Here is a 23,986-nt window from a genome sequence, read left to right as displayed (position 1 = left end):
AATGCCCGGGACAAAGTGAGCGAAAGCTATAACTAGCTTTCCTGTATACTGCTTCAGCTCTCTTTCCGTTGGTAAACTGTATGTATGTGTATGTTAGGGTAGTTTGCGTGTTTAGTCTAGTTAATAAAGTCTCGTTCATGTCACACCTAAAGTTGTCCGTGTTTCAAGCTCATATCTGGAGTCCCTAATTATAGATCTTGACAACTTGCTCTAGTAGTACTGTAAAGAAATAAAGACATTTCCTATGCCCCGGAAATGTACATTTCTTAGAATTAATAAACAATTAACACTGAGTGTTCACGGAGTGTATAATATAACAAAGACTGGGATAAAGAGAAAGGAGTAAAAGAATGGATTCAACCTGTCGTGGGGGATGACTCAAAAGCACTGTGCAGAGTATGTAGCGGACCTCGTACAACATGCTAGCACAGAAAATTAATTAATTAATTAAATTAATTTATAATTTGCTCAACTTGTGACAAAGACATCAAAATGCACCACATTAATTAACATGTCATTGCTCCGTGTATGTTCACAGAACATGATAAATAAACAGAAAAACAAATAAACTGTACCATGTGTACAGTTTTGCAAAACTGCGCAGTTAACCAATCTGTCCACATTGATGTAAATTGACAATCTGTAGCCACAGTTTAAAATCAGTCCCCACGGCACACAGTTCATTTAGTTTTCTCTTCCTGGAACCTAGGGGGGCTCCATAGAAAAAGTCGCTTGTTTTGGGCTTGTTTTCACTGGCCTGGTTGCTTATTTGTCTCGCGAGATCTGGCAACACTGGTTCCCTGCTACTTGAAAACAAAGAAGAGCTGCTGCTGGCGAACAGTCTTTCGAATTGGCTTTGGCCGCGACTCTGGAAGACTTGGAGTTAAGCTTTTCTTTGAGAAAAGAGCAAAGAACGGCACTTAAGTCATTCTTAAAAAAGGAAGATGTGTTCGTAGATTTGCCGGCCAGATTCAAAAGTTGAATCTTTCAACTAACGTTAGCTCCGCTGTTGGGAAAACGCTCTGGTTGGTTGAAGCGCTGTCCTATTGCGTGCAGAGGGAATTTGAAAGACAGCCGTTTATCCCGCCCCTCAGATTGAGTCGTGTCTATGGTGAGTTGCCAGACCAAACATCTTGATGTGGGTCTGGCTTGCCAGGCTATGCCCACACTACATCTACACAAAAATGCCCTGATTTTAACACAGGTTTAACCATGTTCTCATGATGATTAGACTCTCCACACACTCATATAGAGAAGCAAGAAGAAGACAGACAAAAAAGAAAAAGCACAGAGTAAATATTTTCGTTATATTTAGAGCTCAGTGTTTATTTTTTATTTTTTGCAACAACACTGATACATTTCTCCATATCTGGAAAGAACTATTTTACATCAACAACTTTATCAAACGCTGTGAAAGTCATTTATTTCTTGTAAAGAGTTCATGATTTCCATCCCTTGTGACCCAATATCTGAAATCTCAGAAAGTGCTTCTTCATCCCTCATCTTCTGCATTACAATTTTCCTCACATTTTGAACTGTGATTGTTTTCCAGCACTATTTTCTCATTTTCCACATCTTCACTACATTGTTCACAACCATTTCTGTTATTTCATTATTCATTATTCCTCAATCCGTTCATTTTGTTTGTTTTTAATAATTTCAAATGAAAGGTACTTTTAATAGTAATATTAAAATGATTATGTGTCACTTCAATAAAAACTAAATGAATATGATTTCCATCAATACAATTATAGCTTGATAAACACACACTCACACACACACACACACCATTTGTACTGTCTCTATAAAGGATTTGATACACACATTGATTCTGTTTTATTTCAGTGAAGTTCATCAGTATTAATGTAATGAAGAGGAAATAAGAGTCTCTGTATCTCACTGTTATGATTTATCGTGCAGCTCAAAGTATTATGGGTAAAATCTCTACAATCTGTTCTGAAACATCAACACAGTTTCACTGATGATCCAGAATCAACCCTAAACCCAGGATAGATCGTCTGAGTGAATGTGGTCTGGACTGTGTGGATGAGGCTCATTGTGTCAGAGACGCTGTAGAAGGACAGAGTTCCTGCATTGTGATCCACATTCACTCCTATTCTTCTGCTGATGGACTTTACAGGGAGAACAGTGCGTATGTTATTGTGCCAGAATGTGTAACTGGAGGAAGAGCAGTACAAACTCCAGGACTGATCATTACCTCCAAACAAACACTCATCACCCAATCCCTTCCTGCTGATGCTCTTATATGCCACTGATATATACACATCACAAATCCCAGTCCACTCAATCTCCCAGTAACAGCGTCCACACACACTCTCTCTACACAACACCTGAGGATAATGATCAAATCTGTCTGGATGATCAGGATACGGCTGCTCTGTGTCAGTGTTAGTAATCACTCTGTTCCTCTCAGACAGACTGAGGAGTTCATTCACTGTGTTCAGATCCAGAGTGAGCTGATGGGAATCTGATGGAGAGAAAACACATCAGAAACAGGAATTATGAACAGGGGTGCACATAACATTTTTGGTCTTGTTCTCAGGGGAGAACCTGGGGTTGTTGCTTGGTCCTCACATTTTCAAATGCATTTTTTCCTTAACCCACCTCACAGGAGGAACAGATTAGAGGGATGCATGGATAATGTCATGTGACATGATTCACATGAACTTTAATTTCAACTGAAAATTAAGAGAAGTGCAACATAATGTCTGATCTTTAAAACCTTGTAACTTTCAAAATAACATAACTGTTTCAAGCTCTGGAAATTAAATGTGCAAATATCTGCTTTTCTAACTCTGAAAACCAAAGAAATGACAACTTTAAAGCGCTTACTAGAGTTACTATTTTAAAGCAAGCCTATCCAACACCACAGATTGCGCACCTATCCAGGGCCGCGGGAAGTGGGGGTGCTGTTTTCACAGAATTGTAAATGCAACGCATATGTTTGTTCATTAAAATGTATTCATTTTTAGCATTTAGTCATTTATTTGTAATAAACACTTTAAGTGGGCTATTTAAAAATGGTTATTTATATGTTAAATTATCTTTTTAAAACATAAGCGCAGAGTGTTATGTAATATTGTGTGTGTGTGTCGAAAAGATTTGTCCGCAGCTGCAAAAAAAAAAAAAAAAAAAAAAAACCCAGTCAAATACCCCACTGTCAGTATTTTGTAAGGAACAGGCAAATATGTTACATATAGCAGGAGACATTTTAATTATTTACTAATAAAACAGTTATTTTTTTATGTCAGTGTCGGCTAGACAGATGAAGTTGACGACTCGCGATCTTCGCAGCGCCAGAGAGAAATGCACATTTCATACGAATTACATAAGCAGCGCAGTCTGTTTTCTTTCGTTTTGAATTGTTCTGCTTAAAAGTAGACATTTCAAGCTATCTATATGTCTCAGGTCTGTGAGGCAATAGGCTACCTTATAGGCCCACGCTGAGTTTCGGTTCATTTATGAGACGAGCTCCAGGTTCGCCAGCGCCTCCGTGTCCTAATTATCTATTTTCTAATAGCCTATATTTAGCTACTTCTTATTAAATCCAGACAAATGGTTGATGAAACATCGATTAAAATTAAGATACAATTAATAAAAAACGAAATTAAATTTAAAGACAGGCTTTGCCTTTGTGCTTTCAGTTTGAGGTCTCTGTGAAAGTTTTAAAACATTATTTTATTGCCGCTTTAGAGCGCTCACGTCCGTAACGGAGAACTGTCTGTAACTTTTTTTTTCTTTTCTTTTTTTTTTTGTGAAATAAATTGCTAAAAAAATGCAACTTAGTCCAGTGCGACTTAGGCTATATGTTTTTTCTTCCTCGTGGCGCATTTTTTGACTGATATGCGTCTCCGGAGCGACTTATAAAATAGGCTACGGTAAGTTATTTATTCTTTTTGTGCAAATGTCTATCCCCAAATCTTAGGTACGCAAATGAGGGTTGCGGCAATTCATCTGGTACGCATTGTTTAATTGGGTAGCGCATGCGCACCTGCGCACCACTTATGTGCACCCCTGATTATGAATCTGTCTGATCTTTTAATGTATCTGAACTCTTCATGAATCAATGTTCAATGTATCATCAGTGTCTCAGTACAGCTGACCAAATATCCTGTGCAAATCATAATTTACATGATGTCACGGTTCACGAATGCATTTTTTCCTGCTTGTCTCGTGTTTATGTTGTTACACGTGTGTGGGTGTGTGAATGGGTGTGACCGGCCATCATTGTTCATCAGCGATCAGCTGTTATCACTCACGGCGCCAGCTGCAGTTAATCTCATCATCCTTAAATACTCCCGCAATTCTCATCTCCTTTGTCAGACCGTTGTTGAAGTCTCCCGTGCTGTGTGTGTGTGTTCCCGGTCCTGTGATTTCGTCTCCAGTTACGCATCCTTGTTCCTGTTCGGTGTTTCCCGTGGATATCGTTCTATGTCTGGATTTACTCATCACCACCAATGCACCCGAGTCACGTCACTTCATCTGCACCACTGTTGACCATCGAAGTCCCTGAGGGCACACGGTCCAGCGGCGGGGACGCGGTCAGCCCTGTCTACAATCACGAACCCATGCAGGTAGGGCGAGCTCAGCTTTCCCGGGAGGAGAAGGAAAGGCGGAGATCCCAGGGCCTCTGCTTATACTGCGGTGAAGCAGGCCATTTTGCATTCAGCTGTCCGTTAAAAGGTCAAGCCCGATAGTAAGTATGAGGCTACTATCGGGTGGGATCTCCGCCGAGAAGACCTCATCAACATCTACTCTCCTTCCGGTAAGACTGAGATGGTCAACCAACACTCACGACTGTCAGGCACTTCTGGATTCCGGGGCAGAAGGTAATTTCATGGACCACACATTTGCGCATAAGTTTCAGATCCCTCTCAAGCCCCTCACACACAAGATTGCTGTACACGCCCTCAATGGTCAAGAACTTCCCACCATTTTGCTCATCACTGAAGATATCACTATCATCACGTCGGGCAACAACTCCGAGACTATTTCTTTTTATATATTGGACTCACCGCTTGCACCCATTGTTCTCGGACATCCCTGGCTCATCCGTCACAACCCCAGAGTGGACTGGCAACTGAAATCTGTTTTAACCTGAAGTACTAAATGTCATGAGTCTTGTCTTGTGTCTGCCTGTCCGTCTGTTCCTGTTTCTGTGTTTCAGGAGGAAGCAGTGGATTTGTCTAACGTGCCCGGGGAGTACCTCGACCTGAAGGAAGTGTTCAGTAAGTCTCGAGCTGCTTCTCTTCCTCCGCATCGTCCCTATGTCTGTGCCATAGATTTACTGTCAGGTAAGTCTCCGCCTAAAGGCAAGTTGTATTCGCTTTCTGCTCCAGAAAGGGAGGCTATGGAGGAATATATTTCTGATTCTCTAGCAACGGGGTTCATCCGCCCTTCCTCTTCTCCAGCGGGGGCGGGGTTCTTTTTTGTGGGGAAGAAGGACGGAACTCTGCGACCTTGTATTGATTACCGGGGGTTGAACAGCATCACGGTAAAGAATACTTATCCTTTGCCGTTGATGTCTTCAGCCTTCGAGAGGTTGCAGGGAGCGTCGATCTTCACGAAATTGTATTTACGTAATGCTTATTTGGTTCGCATTAGGGAGGGGGATGAATGAAAGACCGCTTTTAACACCCCTAGGGGGCACTTTGAATATTTGGTCATGCCTTTCGGGTTGTCCAACTCCCCAGCAGTCTTCCAGGCACTCGTCAACGACGTGCTGCGAGATATGGTCGATCAATTCATATGTTTACCTGGACGACATATTGCTTTTTTCATCTTCTCTCTAGGAACACGTGCAGCACGTTCGACGAGTGCTTCAGAGGTTGCTAGAGAATGGGCTTTTTGTCAAGGCGGAGAAATGCGCTTTTCATGCACAGTCTGTTCCTTTTTTAGGGTACATCGTTTCGACTGAGGGAATGCGTATGGATCCTGAGAAGATTAAGGCTGTGGTAGATTGGCCAAGTCCAGATTCCCGTAAGGCCCTGCAGAGGTTTCTGGGGTTTGCCAACTTCTACCGGCGTTTTATTCGCAATTTCAGCCAACTAGCTGACCGCCTTGACCTCCCCCAGAACTACGTTCAGGTAGTCAGACACAGCCGAGGCTGTGTTTGTCAAACTGAAAGGTTGCTTTGTTTCAGCCCCCATCTTAATTGCCCCTGATCTGTCACGTCAGTTCGTGGTGGAGGTCGACGCGTCAGAGGAGGGGGTAGGTGCAGTGTTATCTCAACGTTCCCCCTCAGACGACAAGATGCATCCTTGCGCGTTTTTGTCCCATCGTTTATCTCCTGCCGAATGTCATTATGATATACCAATATCAACAGAGAGTTGTTGGCAGTCAAGTTAGCATTGGAAGAATGGCGCCACTGGTTAGAAGGTTCGGGGGTACCTTTTATCGTCTGGACTGATCACAAGAACCTGGAATACATTAGAACCGCCAAAAGATTGAACTCCAGGCAGGCTCGGTGGGCACTTTTTTTTCGGTCGTTTTGATTTTACTCTCTCGTACCGCCCGGGTTCCAAGAACATCAAACCCGACTCTTTATCGCACATTTTTGTCCGTTCCGAACGCCCGTCTACTCCCGAGTGCATTTTACCTGAGACCCTATTTGTCTCCACACTCACATGGGAGGTCGAATCGAAGGTCAAGAAGGCCTTAGAAGGGGTAACGCCTCCGCCCGGTTGCCCACTGAGTCGGTTATTTGTGCCGGAGGGATTACGGTCCGACGTCATTCAGTGGGGGCATTGTTCCAATGTGGCTTGTCATCCAGGAGTTAATCGCACTAAGTTTTTAGTCAAGCAACGATTTTGGTGGCCACTTATGGCTCGCGACATTCACAGTTTTGTTTTGGCTTGCTCGGTTTGTGCCACTGGTAAGACTTCCAATCGACCACCTGATGGGTTACAACTACCAACCACCTAGTGACAAATCCCTCTTACAATCACCTAGATCGATTGCTCCTGCCTGCCTCGCTGCCTGCTGTGAGTGTGTTTGCTTCGGTGCTGTAAGCTCCGTCTTAGCCTCGTATTTCCTTGTTTTGAACCATCATTTACTACAATTTCTAGTTGTTTATACTACTACTAAATACAGCTTACCCAACATCTCAGATTAACCTGACATCGCTAGCTTCCGTTACTACTAGCACAACACGCTAGTAATTCGCTAGCCTGTTAACGTGCCACCCGTGCGCTCAGCTATTTTTATTTATTTTTCTCTCACGCGCTCGCGCCTTTGAGTTCATAAAAGCTCAGGTGAGTAAGAAACACTCAACAAACACGGTGAGTAATGTCTTGTCCTGTTATTATCATGCGTCGCGTCTGAACGCGTTGTTGTTTTTGGAGCTCTATCGATTTGATTTATAATTCTTGATTTTTCTCTTTAAACTCGCTTACAACGAACATTTTCTACTTTTCCTCACTGAGAAGCACTACTGCTCAAACCTCATAGTTACAACGCGGACTGTTGAGCAGACGCGTCTCAAGCCTATTAGTGATCCAACGCTGCATACTCTTAAAGGTTACGTCCGTGGATCACGGCTGAACGCGTCTTCTCCACACTCACTTACAAACAAAAAAATTGTTTTGCCTATCGTGCGTCTACTCTACACCCCTACCACAAAAAAAAAAAAAAAACGGATTATATCCAAGACTTCAGTCATAAATTAGTATTAATATTGATAGCATCACTGGTAGCTTCGTTGCTAACTCACTGTCCATCTGTTAAAATGGCGAATATATCAGATGTAAGTAGTCTACCTTTTGGTGCAGGTGAGGACACATTTGAGCTGCACGCACTGCAGTCTGAGCTGGAAGCTGTTGAGAAACAGATCCACGACCTTTTATTGAGACAGGCCGAGCTGAGAGACCGGTGTTTGGCTCTTGAAACATCAGGCGCCGATGCACACAAATCAGTGTTTAACGTTACTAACCCACTGACTCCGACCGCGTCTACTCCGTGCGTTCCTCAGCATCGGTCGCGATCAGCCATGGTCTCGTTCACTCCGGCTCCAACACGCCACCACGAAGCCTGGGTGGTTCCGCAGCGGAAGACGCGAGTCAGGTTTAGACCAAGACTTTCTTTTTTGCTGCTCGCGTTCCCGAGATCCTGAACGGTGACGAGCGCGTCGGAACTGTGGTCCTGCACGCGGGAGTGAACGACATCAGGCTGCGCCAGACGGAGATTCTGAAGAAAGACTTCAGGAATCTGATCGATACGGTACGCAGCACGTCGCCTGAAACAACGATCATTGTGTCAGGACCGCTTCCCACGTACCGATTAGGGCATGAAAAGTTCAGCAGATTATTTGCGCTAAATTAATGGTTAATGTCATGGTGCAATGAGCAGAAACTGCTCTTTGTAAATAATTGGAATCTGTTTTGGGAGCGTCCTAGGCTTTTCCGTGCTGATGGCTTACACCCAAGCAGATTCGGAGCGGATCTTCTGTCACATAACATCTCCAAAATGTTAAATACCCTTTGACTAGTAACCAAAAGTCCAAATCATAGTCTCTGCTGCACCAATTTAACTGATATAAATACTAGTGTAGAACATTGCATAGAAACCGTGTCTATTCCTCGTTTAGTGAGATCAAATAATAAATCTACTGCAGGATCTAGGAAAAATCTAATTGTTATTAAAACAGAAAATGTTGCTATTAGTAAACAAAAACTATTTCTAAAGCTAGGTCTTCTAAACATTAGTTCACTCACACCTAAGGCAGTTATTATAAATGAAATAGTCACAGATAATAGCTTCGATGTACTTTGCCTTACTGAAACCTGGCTTAAACCAAATGATTATTTCGGTATTAATGAGTCTACTCCTCCTGGATACTGTTATAAGCATGAGCCCCGTCTGATTGGTCGTGGCGGCGGTGTTGCAACCATTTATAGAGATATTCTCAATGTTACTCAGAAAACGGGTTATAAGTTTATTTCATTTGAAGTACTTGTACTAAATGTTACGCTCTTAGATGTTAGAAAAACATCCCTATTATCTCTAGCCTTGGCTACCGTATATAGACCGCCAGGGCCTTACGCTGATTTCCTAAAAGAGTTTGCAGATTTTCTCTCAGACCTATTAGTCAATGTCGATAAAGCATTAATTGTTGGAGATTTTAACATACACGTAGATAATCCAAATGATGCGTTAGGAGCTGCGTTTACAGATTTATTAAATTCATTTGGGGTCAAGCAAAACGTCACCGGACCAACACATCGTCTTAATCATACGCTCGATTTAATTATATCACATGGAACCGATCCAACCGATATAGATATCATTCCACAAAGTGATGATGTCACTGATCACTACATAGTAACTTGCATATTACGTACTGCTGTAATATGTCATGCGACGTCGGGTTATCAACCAGGCAGAACAATCCTCCCATCCACCATAGATAATTTCTCAAATTGCTTATCTAATCTGTCTCAGCTGCTGCCTGAACCCAAACAAACAGATGAACTAGAAGAACTAACTAGCACTATGAGCACCATTCTCTCTAGAACATTGGATGTGGTTGCACCTATTAAATTAAAAAAGGTCAGAGAGAAAAATAAAGCACCATAGTACAACAATACTACGCATGTTTTAAAGAGAGAAACCCGTATTTTAGAGCGTAAATGGAAACAAACTAATTTAGAGGTCTTTAGAATTGCGTGGAAAGACAGTATGTCACGTTATAAAAAGGCCCTAAAAGCGGCCAGGGCTGAGCACCTCCGCAAACTAATAGAAAACAACCAAAATAATCCAACGTTTTTATTTAACACCGTGGCTAGACTAACAAATAAACAGACGTCACCCGAACAAAATATCCCGTTACAGTTCAGTAGTAATGATTTCATGAACTTCTTCACTGAGAAAATAGAAAGAATCAGAACCACAATTGTAAACGTTCAATCTTCAATTGCGCCTTATAATTCAGCTTCAATTATCACCCCGCAAGAACAATTACAGTGCTTTACAACTATAGAACAAAAAGAGTTAAATAAACTTATCACTTCATCTAAAACAACAACATGTTTATTAGATCCTATACCAACTAAACTACTGAAAGAAGTGTTACCTGTAGTGGAAGAGCCTCTCCTCAATATTATGAACTCGTCTTTATCTTTAGGTCATGTTCCAAGAACATTTAAACTGGCAGTTATAAAACCTCTCATTAAGAAACCACAATTAGATCATAATAATCTAGCAAATTATAGACCCATTTCAAATCTTCCATTTATGTCTAAAATATTAGAAAAAGTGGTGTCCGCTCAACTGGGCTCTTTCTTGCAACAAAATGATATCTATGAAAAGTTTCAGTCTGGATTCAGACCGCATCATAGCACTGAAACTGCGCTCGTTAAAATCACAAATGATTTACTTTTAGCTTCTGACCAAGGCTGTATCTCAATACTAGTTTTACTTGATCTTAGTGCTGCGTTCGATACTATAGATCACACATTACTCTTAGATCGACTACAAAATTATACTGGTGTTCAAGGACAAGCACTAAGCTGGTTCAAATCATACCTATCTGACCGCTACCATTTTGTCTATTTAAATGGAGAAAAATCGACCATAACTCCAGTAAACTATGGAGTGCCGCAGGGATCTGTATTAGGCCCTCTGTTATTTTCAATATATATGATGCCACTTGGAAATATTATAAGGAAACATGGAATTAGTTTCCATTGTTATGCTGATGACACTCAAATATATATTTCATCACAGCCAGATGAAAACGCTAAATTTTCCAAATTGACAGAGTGTGTTAAAGATATAAAAGATTGAATGACGCGTAATTTTCTTTTATTAAATCCAGACAAGACAGAGGTAATACTTATCGGTTCAAAAAACCGCCCACAAAACCTTGCACAATACAACTTTAACATCATAGGATGTCCTGTTACTTTATCCTCTACAGTAAAAGACCTGGGTGTTATACTCGATTGCAACCTGTCTTTTGAAAATCATATTTCATATGTTACAAAAACAGCCTTTTTCCACCTTAGAAACATTGCTAAGCTATGTAATATGCTATCAGTTTCTGATGCAGAAAAGTTACTTCATGCATTCATGACCTTGAGACTGGATTACTGTAATGCTTTATTAGCTGGTTGTCCTGCATCCTCAATAAACAAGCTACAGTTAGTCCAAAATGCCGCCACTAGAGTTCTTACGAGATCAAGAAAATATGATCATATAACACCGATTTTATCATCACTGCATTGGTTACCTATAAAGCTCCGTATTAATTATAAGGTATTGCTACTGACTTATAAAGCCCTAAACGGCTTAGCTCCAGTCTATTTAACGGATCTTCTATCGCCCTATAATCCATCGCGCTCCTTAAGATCACTAAATTCAAGGCTTTTGGTCATACCTAGGATATCCAGAACCACCAAAGGAGGGAGAGCATTTTCACATTTGGCTCCAAAACTCTGGAATAGTCTTCCTGATACTGTTCGTTGCTCAGACTCGCTCTCCCAGTTTAAAACTAGATTAAAGTCGCATCTCTTCAGCCAGGCATTCATATAATCCTACAGTTCAAACTACAATCCGGCCTCTAGCTCATAAATGCCAGAGGAGAACTGGCCCCCGACTGAGCCTGGGTTCTCCCAAGGTTTTTTTTTTTTTGTTTGTTTTTTTTGTTTGTTTTTTTTCATTAGGTCACCTGATGGAGTTTTAGGACACCATTAGGTCACTTGATGGAGTTTTTCGGTTCCTTGCCACTGTTGCCTTTGGCTTGCTCAGTTGGGGATATTTTGGGGATATTTAATTTAATTTGATCAATCAATAAATTCCTCTTGAAACAAACTTTGTTGTATTATTTTAATTTAATACTGTGAAGCTGCTTTGATACAATCTGTATTGTGAAAAGCGCTATACAAATAAACTTGACTTGACTTGACTTAACTGACTTCAACCGCTGCCGGTCCCTTCGAGACCCTGGTCCCATATTGCGCTAGATTTTATCACCGCCCTCCCGCCCTCTCAGGGCAACACGGTAGTTTTGACCGTGGTGGACTGGTTCTCGAAGGCGGCTCATTTTATTCCCTTGCCCAAATTACCCTCAGCCAAGGAGACAGCGTTGACCGTCGTAGATCACGTCTTTCGCTTACATGGCCTCCCGACAGACGTGGTTTCCGACAGGGGACCCCAGTTTGTGTCCAAATTTTGGCGAGAGTTTTGTAGATTATTGGGAGCGACTGTCAGTCTGTCCTCAGGGTTTCATCCCCAGAGCAATGGTCAAACCGAGAGAGCCAACCAAGATTTGGAAAGAGTGTTGCGATGTTTGGTCTCCAAGAATCCTTCCTCATGGAGCCAACATCTGTCAATGGTGGAGTACGCCCACAATACGTTACCAGTTTCATCTACGGGCCTATCTCCGTTCGAGTGTAGTTTAGGATACCAGCCACCAATTTTTCCCAGTCTGGAAACCGAAGTCGCGGTCCCCTCTGCTCACGCATTCATCCAGAGGTGTCACCGCACATGGACTAGAGCCCGGGAGACTCTACTCCAAGTGGGGGCGCGTACCAAGGCTAAAGCCGATCGCCACCGGTCTAAGCCTCCCGAATACATCGTTGGTCAAAAAGTGTGGCTTTCTACCAAGAACATTCCTCTCCGCTCCGTCTCTAATAAGCTTGCTCCTAAATTCATTGGCCCGTTTACTGTCACCAAGATCATTAGTCCGGTGACAGTCCGCCTTAATCTTCCTCCAGCGTACAGGAGAATTCATCCCGCCTTTCATGTATCAAAGATTAAACCTGTGTTTCGTTCTCATATTAATCCGCCTATCGTTCTATGTCTGGATTTACTCATCACCACCAACGCACCCGAGTCACGTCACTTCATCTGCACCACTGTTGACCATCGAAGTCCCTGCGCCACCCACCAGCTGTTTCACTTTCTACATGGTTGAACTGTGATCTTCAATAAACGAGTTACTTGCAAATTGCTTCCTGTCGTCAGTTATGACACATGATCAATTATAAAACTCTTCTATCATGATTTATTTCTCCTTCTACAGGAAGAACATGAACACATTCAGTGAGTTTTTCAGCTTGTTTTCTAGTGACTCACATTGTAGGAAGTCGTTCCTGGTCTTGGGATTCGTGTTGGTGAAAGTGACTGTGGAAATAAACAGACATGAACAGTGTGAAGAGAAATGACAAGATAAAATACATTCATTTCTGATATATTTCTAATATGATGTTCTTAATATTAGATGATGGACTCATTTCTGAGAGCAGATTAATAATCTCCAGGGGCTTCATTTATAAAACACACACATCGGATTGATCCTAAATTTCATCCTCCGTCATGTGTATATAAACGCTTTTATCCGTATTTCTGAATCATCAAGAGATATTTGTGGCCGTTCTGTAGGAGGATTTGATGGACTTGAATTTAATTTATTAATAACTGATTTAAAACTGGAATGCATTTAATAACATTTTTGTTAAAATAGACGTTTTAACAATCATAGGAACATTTCAGAAACAGTTGTACATTCAGATTTGGGATCTTTCTCCACACGTCTGTATAAACGAGGCGCAGGACTTTACCTCCGTCTGAGATCTTCTTGATCTCCTCTTTGCAGAAATCCTCCAGTTTGTCTCTCAGCTGACGGACAGATTCTCTCATGCCATCAAAAGAGGAGAGAGAACTGAAGGAAACGTCGGGTTCGTCTGTAGATTCAGGAGGTGCTGAGAGAGACTGGAAACTCTACAGAAAACAGAAATCAAAACTCATCATCTCCACACTTCAGCCAATAACCTGCACTATATCAGATCTGAGCGGCTCTTGTTGACTTGACTTCTCTTCAGTGACTCGCTTCAATCCAGCACTTTCACACAATCAGCACATTCTCCTCATATTCATCATTTCACGAGTTCACATGTTAATGAAATCTGATGTAATATTATAATGTGTATTTGGCTTGCTGTCCGGGGGGAGGGCTCCGAGCTCGGAATTCGGCCCGACCTCAGAGTACTCCCCCCTATGAATGTATAGATCATAGGTATCTATGAGCAGACCCAGCCGAGTGTGAGGTGATGGGGTGGTGGCGGGATGCTGAGAAATTTGTCATGAGACAGGAGGTGAGGGAAGGCTTTATTTATACTGGCTTCTTCTTGCGCTGGTTGGATGATTACCTGAACATGCTTCTCCCGAACTTTGTTACATAAAACTTCATTTAATTCTACAAACTCTAGTGTTTGACACTTAATAATAATATAATTTAATATATACTTAAGAGCAGATTGAATGTATTGCTTTCAGACACTTAATTTTTTTTTTTTTATCATTATAACTAAAATAATTATTTTAATTAAATTAATATTGTGTAGTAAAAAATTATATTAAATGCAATTAGCTAATATTTAGAGAGCTTTTTAACCAACTTGAGTAGGATTTAAGTATCTATGCAATTTCAGAATTATTTCTATTGTCTTTGAAATATGGTTAGTTACTGCTGAATGAACTGACACACATTTATGATAAACTAAAATGTACTCAATGTAATTTCTATTGAACATTTTTTTTATTCCTTTTATCAATATTATCAATATTATCAACTTTGAAGATTACCTGACCCAATTTTCTACCCAAAAATATTTTAGTAGAAATAAAACATTTCATTAAAAAGATTATGAAAAATCTAGTTGGCTGGATATTGATACCATCACTGATTTCATCAAGACAGAAGAAACCGGAAGGAAAAATTAGTTAATATTTAATGGTAAATTTCCCAGGGCTTTGTAAGTGTGTCTCTTTAAACAGAAGATGATCAGATGAGAGTCTGACTGATGATTATATGATAACACAACACTTGACTGAATCTGACTGAATTCCTGACAACATCTCAGTCAACGGCTCATTCTGCTCTCATGAAATGTTTCTCTGTCATAGCAGGATCTTGCTCAAGTCCACTATGATCCTGTTCTTCTAGATCTCTGTTACCTGCAGGAACTGGATGTGATCTTGTGTGTGTGAAAGCTGCTCCAGCTCAGCGTCTCTCCTCCTCAGATCATTGATCTCCTGCTCCAGTCGCTCCAGTCGTCCTTCAGCTCGACTCACTGCAGTCTTTTCCTGATCTCTGATCCGCTGTGTGACCTCAGAGCGGCTTCTCTCAATGGAGCGGATGATCTCAGTGAAGATCCTCTCACTGTCCTCCACTGCTGTCTGTGCAGAGCGCTGTTACACACACATCACAATCACACAGTGGCTTCAGCACGACTGACAGAGTCCAAACTGAGACGTCTCAAACTTCTCTTCTTCTCCAGACTCACCTTATGAGACTTCACAGCCTCTCTCAGATGCTGAAGATCTTTCTGTCTCTGCTGGATTCTCTGACAGATTTTCATCTGCGTCTCCTTCAGCTGTTTCTGGAGGACAAACCAATGACAGGGAATGACACATAAAACTACTGTCATGCAAACATTAAAGTTACATGAATCCAGAGTTGGTGAAGTGGTTAAAGATCTTGCATTAAGTTTTTACTGTCTGGTTCAAATCACAGATTCATGGTTTCCTGAAATGTCGCCATTATTTCATCAGTGAATAGTTTTATATGAATACTTCACCCTAACATGTAATTATGTCATCATTTACTCTTCCTCAAGTCGTTCCAAACCAAACAACAGAGGATATTTAGAAGAATGTATCAGCTGTTTACAGAGGCCAAATAAAATATGCTGACACGTCAATAACATCAAACCTTCGGTTCTTGCATGTCACAGTCACATGACTAAAGATCATGATGTCATGACACAATCACCAGTGAAGTTTGATGTTTTTGATGTCATCAAATTTGATTTGATTGGGTAATCAAATTTGTGTTGTGTTTTAAAAAAAAAAAAAAATATATATATACAGCACGTTGAAGCAGCTTTTGTGGATAGATCATGTTCTCATTGCGAGAATATGACTATCGTGGTGTTGAGATCGAGACTCGCCTTCATGCGTGAAGGTGGAGTCCCCATTACCACGCCCCGCTACAGTGCCGGGTGGGATGGGTGATCAGAGGATCACAGTGAGGCTTCCCCGCCTGGTAACCAATCCCTGTGGACCCCTCACTCCTCTATCACATCGCAGCCGGTTGAGCCCCCCTTTGAGCACGCGGGTCCCTCTGTAATGGACCGGCCAGCCGTTTCATTCTGGGCCCCTCCAGAGGACAGGATGCCGATTGCAGCATCGGAGGGTGAGCTGACCTCTGGAAATGATGACTCGACTACATTATCTCACACTAGGAGTGTAACGTTGCCCGAGGCAGATACAGAAACATCAGCTATGCTGAAACGGGCCGCCGAGGCTGTAAGATCTTTCCCGAAGTGCATGGAGAGCTTACCAGGTAGTGCACGGCACTTTTCTCTGCCAGAAACTGCCCGAATAGCTTTCCCCCCCTCACTATCCTTGACGGAGGAGCGGTAAAGGACTGCGAGGCTATCCCTCCAGTGGAGCGGTCCAGAGTCCTGCAACGGGTCGGGTACCCGCGGGTATCCGCGGGTACCCGCATAAAAGTGGCTGAAACGGGTGGATTGTGACATTCCTAAAATTCACGGGCGGGGACGCGGGCGGATAATGAACTCCTTGCGGGCGGGTAGCGGATGAAAAATATGTGCAATATTTGTCTAAATTACCAGCATTACATACGAAAATATGTGTTTTAGTCAGGCCATCCTTAAAAATAATCTTGTTTGCCGTAACCCGACCGACCCTGTCAATTTAGGACCGACCCAATTTAATTTTTTTCTCCCCTTTTAGTCCGACCAAGTTGCGACATTAAATGTCTCTGTACTGTAGGCTAATAGGCCTATGTGTTGTAGCCCAGTCATTAAAAAACGATTTAGTTTCATATTTATGTTTAAATAAAATAATATAATTTGTTTTATATATTTCATGTTGATTATATGAAAAGTGAAAAGCATGAATAAGATAAGATGATCCCGAATATCGTGAGACAAATGGAGTGGGCAGACATGATTTTGACCACTTCATTAAGTTTGTTCAGCCTTTCTTTAAAGTGAATTTCGTTTTGTATTAATTGTATCTTAATTTTAATCAATGTTTCATCTACCAAATTCCGGGATTTAATAAATAAGTAAATATAGCAGGCAGGCACAAGGGCGTAGGTTTGGCCTCAGCTTTGGTGGGGACATCCCCCTCCCCCTGGAATGAGTTTTCTATATGTAATTAAATAATGAACAAATTAATAAAATACACACGTATCATAGTATGCATTCAACACAACAAATCCATTATTATTATCTATTATTATTATTATTATCCATGATTACAGTATTCCATTAATACTAAAATTGTATCTACTATTCTATATCAAATTCTATTGATATATTCTATTCTTAAATATTAAATTCTTAGGCTACACTCACTCACAAATACATTACATAAATAGAATGTAGAAACGAAAAATGTCTCAGATCCACTGTTTATGTTGACTGCAAGATTCTAAGTTAAGGTCAGCTAATTAACATTCAGTGACTTGCTAACGTAGCATTCTATCATGATAGCGTGACTTCTATGAGTCTATCAGTGCTGCACAGCCTAATCAATACTCTTAACCTTAGTTGAAAGATTGCTGCTGCTAGGTTTAACTGTAACAACATGGTAACACATACTATCACCAATCAATACTATTTTCCACAGTAGAATCTGCATTTGAAAGCCTGGTCAGTCACTACTACTGCTAGTTTATTTGTGTGGCTAGTTATTTTGCCTACTTACACTCTGCTTTATGAAAAAGCTTCGTATGTCCCCTTTCTTCTTCTTGGGTGGCATAGCTGATCTATCTACAAAGTACAAAAAGTGGCAAAAAACGGAATATTAAAATGTTTTACTCTGGCCTTTGTATGTGGCAGAGAGACAGCCCTGGTAACTTACCGTCGGCGTCGTCGACGCGCGCGCGCACACACACACACACACACACACCACCCGCTCGCTGCCAGTGCAAGCACAAAAGTAACGTTAGTCCCGGCCCGCGCGTGTAGCCTGTCAGATACACCGCCGCCAATCAAATTACGGCGTTTCTTGTACTGTCGTTGTTTTGGCCGTTGGAATCGATCCAAATAGCAGCGCAAAGATCCAAATAGCAGTTCAAAGGAGCTTGCTAAATATTGGTGGGGACAAATTTGTCATCTCAAAATATTGATTGGGACTAGTACCTAGCGTCCCCCCCTAAACCTACGCCCATGGGCAGGCAATATAATCAGGACACGGCCGGAGGCGCCCGCGCGTGAACTGATGAACTTAAATGAACCGAAACTCAACGTATAAGCTACTTGCCTCACAGACCTGAGAAATAGAAAGCATGAAATGTGTACTTTTAAACAAAACAATTCAAAACGAAAGAAAACAGACTGTTCTCTGCTTATAATCCGTATGAAATGTGCATTTCTCTCTGGCGCGTTCACTACTGCGAAGATCGCGAGTCAGCATCGTCATCTTTGACACAGAAAACACTTACTTATTAATAAACAATTTAAATATCTCATTGATATATTTGACATAGGCCTATTAATAATCATTACTTTTCCAAGTTCTTTGTGACAGCTTTTAGGTGCGTTATTGGCAGCGCACCCTTATGTTACATGAACGCGTCACCTGTGTGGTTTATCGCGGGCACGGGTCGGGTAACGGGCCAAATATTAACGGGTCTGGGCGGGTGCGGATTTAATTTTGATATTATCACGGGTGACGGGTCGGATCTGGTGCTGAACTTTGCGGGTACGGGCGGGGGCGGGTCTCCAAAAATGGACCCGTGCAGGACTCTGGAGCGGTCTGCCGTGACACAGATGCACCTGTTTCTGGCGGCCGCTGCCTTTTGGACGGGGGCCCCTCATCTCCCCCTAAGGCCTGTGAGTTCTCATCCGTTCTGACGGGCAGAGTTTACAAAGCCTGTGGGCAAGCCACCTCCTCTTGCATGCCATTGTGCTGCTACAGGTCTAACAGGCCAGGGCACTCATGGACATGCACTAGGGTAGCCCAGACCATGTGCTCATAGGTGAGCTCCACACTGCATTCGACCTTGCCCTCCGGGACACGAGTGTCGTGGCGTGCGCGATTGATCTGGTGATGTCCACATTAGTGGTCCAGGAGCACCATCATTGACTCAGCCTGGTTGATATGGCGGATGCGGACAAGGTTCAAGATTGAGCCGTTCCTCCAGCCGATATGAAGGCCGGCTTCTGAAAGTTGCCCGAAGTCTCAGTATAAATCCCTCCCTTCGAGTGCTACATAGCCAGTCTTGTCTTCAGGTCAACTGGGGAAGAGTAAACTCGTCCACGGACTGAGAATCTCTTTTCCAGTTTGGAGGTGGACTTGGTCTACATGTCCCTCAGCAGGAACGTGTCCGGTCGGTGCTTTAAAAAAGTGAGAAAGGGTCCCACTGAAACTTTCAGAGGCTCCTGGGGCACATGGTAGATGCAGATGCATATAACTGGCTTCCTCCATATGAAGACCGTTTCAGCACTGGCTTCATGGCCGAGTCCCGAGGTGGCCGTGGCAGAGCCTGCCGCCAAGCTCTCAGCCATGTTCAGACCTTTTGATTCTCCGGGCCAAACGCTCCTAGAACAAGTGTCTGCTAAACACCAGCTGAGGGGCCACATATAAAGGGCATGCAGTAACGGGGGTCTGGGCGAACCTCCCACTGCATTGGCATCCATTGCCTCGAGTTGTTAGCAGTGCACTTGCTTGATGCCGCTACTCAGCAAGCCTGCACTGCTCAGTACAGTGACCGTTGCTCATATGCTTCCCTCACGTCACAACTTGCCCGCCACCTCCTGCTATGGAGTCAGAAGCTTCTGAGGTCGCTGTTTCTTCCACTTTAAGTTCCGGCCTGCTCAATCGTGCCGCCCAGGAGGCCTCACGACAGCCTGTAGCCGAGGAGAGTAGAGACTCCATCCCCAGGCGGTCCAGCTGTTCCGGGATCACTTCAGGGCCACACAGTTACATCTGTTGCCTCTCTGAACTCGTCCCCTTGCCAGTTGTTTACTCCCTGAAACACGGAGACACTGGCATACAGCTGACCTCCGGGCCTATGCAAAATGCGTTAAAATTCCCCAGTGAGCCTTCTTGCACAACACTGTGCTATGTCAGGAAAGAGAAGGAGCAGGTTTTCTTAGTTGCCCCTTAAATGGCCCAACTGGACCTCGTTCCCCCGAACTTATGCTCCTCTCAACAGACCCTTTCTGACCCATTCCTCTGAGACATCTCAGGGACGGGGCACCATTGGCACCCGCACCAGACCTCTGGGAACTCCAGGTCTCGATGCGGAGGATCAGTTATCTACCTGTAGGACGAAACAAACACAAATGAATCTTCCAGGTGATTTGTTCAAACATAATTCCACACAGAACTCAACATTCCAGACCCCAAATCGCCAATCCAGAGCCATAAAATCAGGCTCCAGCCAGTCTACCTAAGAACTTTTTACGGCCATGCAAACGGAAGAACTTATCAATGTTAGATGGTTTTGAGAAGATTGACTGGTTCAGAGATGGCACAGCTTGATGCTCGATCAAGATAACAGAAGAACCTGCTGACCCCCACGACAGATATACAAAACAGACCCCCTCTTCTTAAGGACCTCTGAATGACCCAGGGTGTAAAATCTCCTCAAGCCACAGAAAACTGAGATTTTACCTATAACAATACATAAAATCATCCCAGAAAAATTTTCGATGGACTTACAATCAAACATCATGCAACTACATAATTCTATGTTGTTTCTACAATACAGTATATGTGTGTGTCTAATATGCTTAGATCCCATTTAAGTCATTTAATGGTTATAACTGTTAGATGTTTTAATGAAAGTGTTTTGTGTTTCATATCAGTATGATCGTATGCTCTTGATTCAAAAGATGGATCGATTGAAATCTGTGTAAAATGTTTCGTATTCTTACTAATGATGTCTAAACTGTGGCATCTGTTCTCTCTGTTAGTGCTGGAGAGCAAGGAGATCACAGATAACGCATAATTTACGATGAGACAAATAAAGACAGTGTCTAATTGGTCAGGACTGATCCAGGAGGCTGGACAAACATGTGAGTTTAAAATCTTAGACCCGAACAAAGTTTTGGTTAGAAGAATTCTCAACAAGGTTATAAAAAGTGCGCGAAGGGAGAAGAGACCAGACAGACCAGTAACCATGTAGACGCGCAGAGATAAAAGAACCCAAATCAAGATCAGAAGAACGGGTTCAACAACTTCATTCAAGCCATCACCTTCTCTCATCTCAATTTCCTTTCTTTTCTTAGTTTCCTTTCTTTTCCGTTGTGAATCTTGGTTCTAAGTTAAGTTTTGCGGCAAGATTTCGGTCCACGTTTCTTCTGCAAAGCCAGCCTCAACAAAACTTTCATTCATCCGCCAGCACACCACGTGACTGGCCGCCCCAGACATCAGGCACAAGGACACCAGCCGGAAACCCCCTTTTACGCCGACGAAAGGGAATCCCCAAAAGGAACGCAAATACCAAGTAGCCTCCAGACTCTTAAAGGAACACTCCACCGTTTTTTTAAATAGGGCTTATTCACCTTCTTTCCGACATTTAGATAGGTGGGCAAATGCATTTTTGTCTCAGTGCATGCATTGTTTTAGTTTGACAGGGTCGGCGCTAGCTTAGCTTAGCATAATGAATGGAATCCTTTGTTGCCAGCTAGCATGTCCTGAGTAAAAGTGATATAAAAAAATTTAAAAACCCACCTAATTACTTCTTGTGGCCTGCGTATTCACAACAAGTACAAATAGCGATGCAGATTAACACTAGACGATTTCCTATGCAGATATTGACTTGGGACTATATTAGGGGGAAGCACAGGTGAAGCACTGCTACTTGGGCGCAGAGATATCACGCCCAAGTAGCAGTGCTTCGCCTGTGCTTCCCCCTAATATAGTCCTTAATATATAAGTCAATATCTGCCTAGGAAATCGCCTAGTGTTAATCTGCATCACTATTTGTACTTGTTGTGAATACGCAGGCCACAAGAAGTAATTAGGTGGGTTTTTTATATTTTTTATATCACTTTTACTCAGGACATGCTAGCTGGCAACAAAGGATTCCATTCATTGTGCTAAGCTAGCGCCAGCCCTGTCAAACTAAAACAATGCATGCACTGAGACAAAAATGCATTTGCCCACCTATCTAAATGTAGGAAAGAAAGTGAACAAGCCCTATTTCAAAAAACGGTGGAGTGTTCCTTTAAGCTGAACTGGTGCATTTATATATATTTAATAACCCGCCTAAGAAAAGATAGAAGGGTTAAATGAATGATTGATGGTTCGTTCAGGTCAGGTCTTATAAGTGCATATAGAAACTTGGGATTTCATCATCTCACTCTTAAAACTCATTCTTTCCTTACTCTCTTTCTTTCTGCAACTCGTATGAATGTGTGCGTGTGTGTTTGTGTTAGATATTAGTTTTATGTGTTAGAATAATCAATATAGTCTTGTTTGTATTTTAAAAGAGAAGTGTTACTTGTGTTATGTGCTTACGAATTTAATGTCTTAAACTGCTGATCTAAGTTACCTTGTTAACAAATAGTATTTAACTATATTTGGATATTTTATATCCGCTGCAGAGCTGATAGTTACAGCCAGTTCAAATGAACCGCGAACGAGTCATTTGCTCGGTTGTAATAAGTGATTCTTTCGAATTCCCTATAAATTAATTAATAATTCATTATTCTTTTTCTCCTTTTTGGAGCTTACATTTTTTTATAATTTTTTTTTATTCCATTGACTTTAAATATATAAACTAAAATAGATGAGACATTCTTCAAAATGTCATATTTTATATTCTACAGAAGAAACTCAGTCAAACCGGTTTGGAACAACATGAGTAAATGAGTGAGTAAATGAACACACTTTCATTTCTGTGTGATCAATCTCTCTCAGTTCATACCTGTTTCTCTGTCCTCTGTGCTGCAGTTGATACAGTGTTGTGGTTTTTATGTTCACTCTCCTTACACCACACACAGATGCACTGTTGATCAGTGATACAGAACATTTCTAGCTCTTTATCATGTTTACGGCAGATCATGTCCTGCAGTCGTCCAGTGGCATCAATCACTTTGTGTGGCTTACGAGAGTGATTTTCCTCATGACGGTCAAGATGAGTTTGACAGTAAGATTCCTGACACACCAGACAGGACTTGACGGCTTTGTATTTTCTTCCAGTACAGACGTCACACTGCACATCTCCAGATCCAGCGTAACAGTCAGCAGGAAGTTTAGTCTTCTTCAGTTTCTCCACCAGTTCAGCCAGAATGGTGTTTTTAGCTAAATCAGGTCTTGGACTGAAGGTCTGTCTGCACTGAGGGCAGCTGTAGACTCTCTTCTCATCCTCCTGATCCCAGCAGTCTGTAATACAGATCTTACAGTAACTGTGTCCACAGTGGATAGTCACTGGATCCTTCAGGAGATCCAGACACACTGGACACGTGAACTCATCCTGAGAAATTCTGGCTTCTGCCATTTTACTGCATGAATACAGAGACACACAAACACACAACAGCTCAACAATACTTCAGTTTCTGTTTCTCTGAACTGATGAGTTGAAATAGTGTCCTGCTTCTGTTTGAGTGACGTGTGTAAAACAGGAGTGTCTGTAAAGCATTCCTGGTGAAGGAGAGCCACTTTACTGCTGTGTTTATGTGCCCTCCCTTATGAAAAAGAAATGTATTCAAGTGTGCTATTAGTATACTTCTTTTAAACTAAAATAAGAAAGTATACTTTCAGTCTACTTTTTTATGTACTTCTCAGAAATATACTTTATGTACTTCTCAGAAATAGGCTATACTTCACTTATAGTGTACTTCCACTTAAGTGTATTTAACTTATACTGACAAAAAAGTCTAAGTATATTTGGCCTCTACTTGTTGATCGAGATATACTTAAAAGTATAATTAAGTATTCTAAGTATTCTTGGCTTGTACTTGTGTTTACTATTTTG

General features: G+C 41.9%; 1 protein-coding gene across 1 annotated transcript; it reads right to left on the bottom strand.

Annotated features, from left to right (window-relative positions):
* Positions 1-1,322: 1,322 nt before the first annotated feature.
* LOC309512361 (tripartite motif-containing protein 16-like) lies at positions 1,323-23,551 on the bottom strand. The gene is made up of 6 exons (XM_082187910.1): positions 22,937-23,551; positions 15,306-15,401; positions 14,977-15,210; positions 13,581-13,740; positions 13,096-13,143; positions 1,323-2,488 (listed from the first exon to the last, which is right to left on the bottom strand). Exons 1-6 carry the CDS (start codon positions 23,507-23,509, stop codon positions 1,965-1,967), a joined length of 1,635 nt encoding a protein of 544 aa, XP_082044036.1. The 5' UTR covers positions 23,510-23,551; the 3' UTR covers positions 1,323-1,964.
* Positions 23,552-23,986: the final 435 nt, after the last annotated feature.

This window comes from Leuciscus leuciscus, assembly GCF_965113295.1.
Source record: "Leuciscus leuciscus genome assembly, chromosome: 1".
Classification (NCBI taxonomy): Eukaryota; Metazoa; Chordata; class Actinopteri; order Cypriniformes; family Leuciscidae; genus Leuciscus; species Leuciscus leuciscus.
Note: the sequence above shows the minus strand (reverse complement) of the source record. Positions and strands in the feature narration are given on the sequence as shown.